The sequence below is a fragment of the Sinocyclocheilus anshuiensis genome, unplaced genomic scaffold, assembly GCF_001515605.1.
Source record: "Sinocyclocheilus anshuiensis isolate Anshui unplaced genomic scaffold, SAMN03320099.WGS_v1.1 scaffold1003, whole genome shotgun sequence".
NCBI classification, from domain to species: Eukaryota; Metazoa; Chordata; class Actinopteri; order Cypriniformes; family Cyprinidae; genus Sinocyclocheilus; species Sinocyclocheilus anshuiensis.
In genome coordinates this window covers 2,061,314-2,063,772 of record NW_015542495.1, presented here as the reverse complement: position 1 = coordinate 2,063,772, position 2,459 = coordinate 2,061,314, and the positions used below count along the sequence as shown (strand labels likewise).

Sequence of the window (2,459 nt, the reverse complement as noted above, 5' to 3'; positions counted from 1 at the left end):
TACACACAATGTATTATATCAATTATAAAATTATTGTTTATTATAAAATAATATACCGTTTAATACACTCCTTCCCCCTTTGCAACACATACATTTGTGATAAATATCATACTTGTCCTCTAGGTCAATATCTGCTGAGTATAAGGGAACTGTTGACCTGAAGGGAATCGATGTGTATCGGTACATGTTGCCTCCTGAAGCTCTGGCCTCTCCAGTGGAGAACCCAGATAACCAGTGCTACTGTACAGACCCTGTGCTCACCAGAAACTGCACTACGGCAGGACTTCTTGACCTCACCGCCTGTAAAGGTCAGTGCTTTGGGCCTCGTATGAAGTCAACTGAGACTGAAGTTGAAACTAAAGTTTACTAAATGCATTATTTGAGTTTTTTATATTCAATATTTTTCAACAGGAACCCCAGTATTACTCTCTCTACCCCACTTCCTCTATGGCAGCAATGATCTCCATCAAGGTGTGATCGGACTGAACCCAAACTTTGATGAGCACTCCATAGTTCTGGATGTAGAACCGGTGAGGAACCCATTTCAGTTTGCACAAGTTTTCTTTTATTAAAAGGAAGAAGCTTTAAGATAAGAAAATGGTTATGCATCTTGTGTCATTTGTAGATTACAGGTTTCACTCTGAGATTTGCAAAAAGACTTCAGGTCAACATGCTGTACGGCCCATCGGATAGTATTGTGTATGTAAACAGACATCACACATTGTCATTCATACACTAAATTCATACATGCACGGCCTCACATGATGTCCCGTGTCTTTCTCACAGAATTTTGAACAAAATCAAGGACTACACAGTTTTCCCTATTTTATGGTTAAACGAGGTAAGCGTTAATGAAGCATCTATTTCATCAAAGCAGTTAGGTCCAACTAAAGCATATAGGTCCAATAAAGCACCTATAATAACCTTAGTATTCCCATTTATAACAGCGGAAATATGTCAGTTTGAGGCTATCTATCTATCTATCTATCTGATAGATCACTATATATACAGTATATATAGTGATCTATCTATCTATCTGTATATATAGCTATCTATCTATATACAGTATATTTAGTTTAATAAAGCATTTAGGTTCATATAAAACATTTAGGTTCAACTAAAATGTGTAAGTCCACTTAATGCATGTAGGTCCAAAGAAGGCATTTAGGTTGAATTAAAGCATATAGATAAAAATAAACTATTTAAACTATTTAGATCAATTGGAAGCATTTATGTTCATCTAAAACATTAGGTTTAATTAAGTATTTAGGTCAAATACAGCATTCTGGTCCAAATAAAGTATTTATTAAGGTCCAATTAAAGAAAATTGGTCAAAATGAAGCATTAAGGTCCAACTAGTTAAGTCAGCAAAATCATTTTTTTTATTTTTTTTTATACAGCATATATTAAATAATGCATGCAAATGTGATATGTGTATATGATTATATGCTGTGGGGTTGTGATTGGTCCAACTAAAGCATTTAGATAAAATAAGTACACTCTAAATACGTTATCTCTACTTTAATTTGGTACTTTAGACCCATTGGGACCAACAAAGTAATTTCTGAAATCGTATATCTGATATATCAGAAGAATTATTACGGTCCATAAACAGCTAATCTCACACATGTCTGACCCTTGGACCATCTGATTGTTTCATCAGAGCAGGATTAGGTGCCGCCTGACTGCTGACTGACTGAGATTTTGTCTCTTATTTGTGTTAGACGGCAGTTCTGGACGATGAGACGGCCGACATGTTCAAGAAAGAGCTGATTTCTCGGATGGACCTGTTGGAGGGGTTTCAGATCGGACTCATAGTGGTTGGCTTAGTCTTATTCGCCAGCTGTTTGATCGGATTGTGGTGTGTACAAAACCGAGCAATAGCAAACTTTCTTTGATTGTTAAATAAAGGGAGGGATGCTTGGTGCTTTGTGTGTTTGATTTTTTGATAGCGCACTTTGTGGGAATTGTATATTGTAATTGTTATTTGCGCTCAGAGTACCGCAATTCTATTTATATAATTTATAAACTGCATTTTTGTGGAGCAGAATTATTTATTTCTGTATTTCGCTTGATATTGTATCAAGTCATACTTTAAATAGTTATCAGGGCAAAAATTCTGCTATTTTGTGCTCGTACTGTGGTTAATTTAAATATGAAATTGTTTTGTATGTCAGCACAATTTCAGTAAAACAAGGAGCTGTGAAACTTGGCCTCATTGTGATTTGTGTTTTCTGGAATTGTTTTTTTTTTCTGTACTCTTTGCGTAGTTGTTGCCGTCTACACATCTCAAATCACATATCAAGTTTTGCCTTCTCATGTGTAAGAACAATCACCAGACTGATAAACAGACACAGAGGAAATTCTGGAACAGATTTCTCTGTTATACCCTGTAAATCTACACGATTTACTTTCCATTCTCCAATGGCTGCTAAATCAGAATGGGAGGTTTTGTAGAA

The 2,459-nt window shown here is 35.6% G+C and overlaps 1 protein-coding gene across 1 annotated transcript in view; it reads left to right on the top strand.

The window, feature by feature from the left end:
* The window catches only part of LOC107694198 (platelet glycoprotein 4-like), a 9,959-nt gene extending 7,934 nt beyond the window's left edge, over positions 1–2,025 (top strand). The window contains 6 exon segments of the mRNA XM_016493839.1: positions 124–308; positions 412–530; positions 626–699; positions 787–841; positions 1,725–1,854; positions 1,857–2,025. Of these exon segments, the coding sequence (XP_016349325.1) occupies positions 124–308; positions 412–530; positions 626–699; positions 787–841; positions 1,725–1,854; positions 1,857–1,909 (616 nt within the window). The 3' untranslated portion in view covers positions 1,910–2,025.
* The last annotated feature ends 434 nt before the right edge of the window (positions 2,026–2,459 follow it).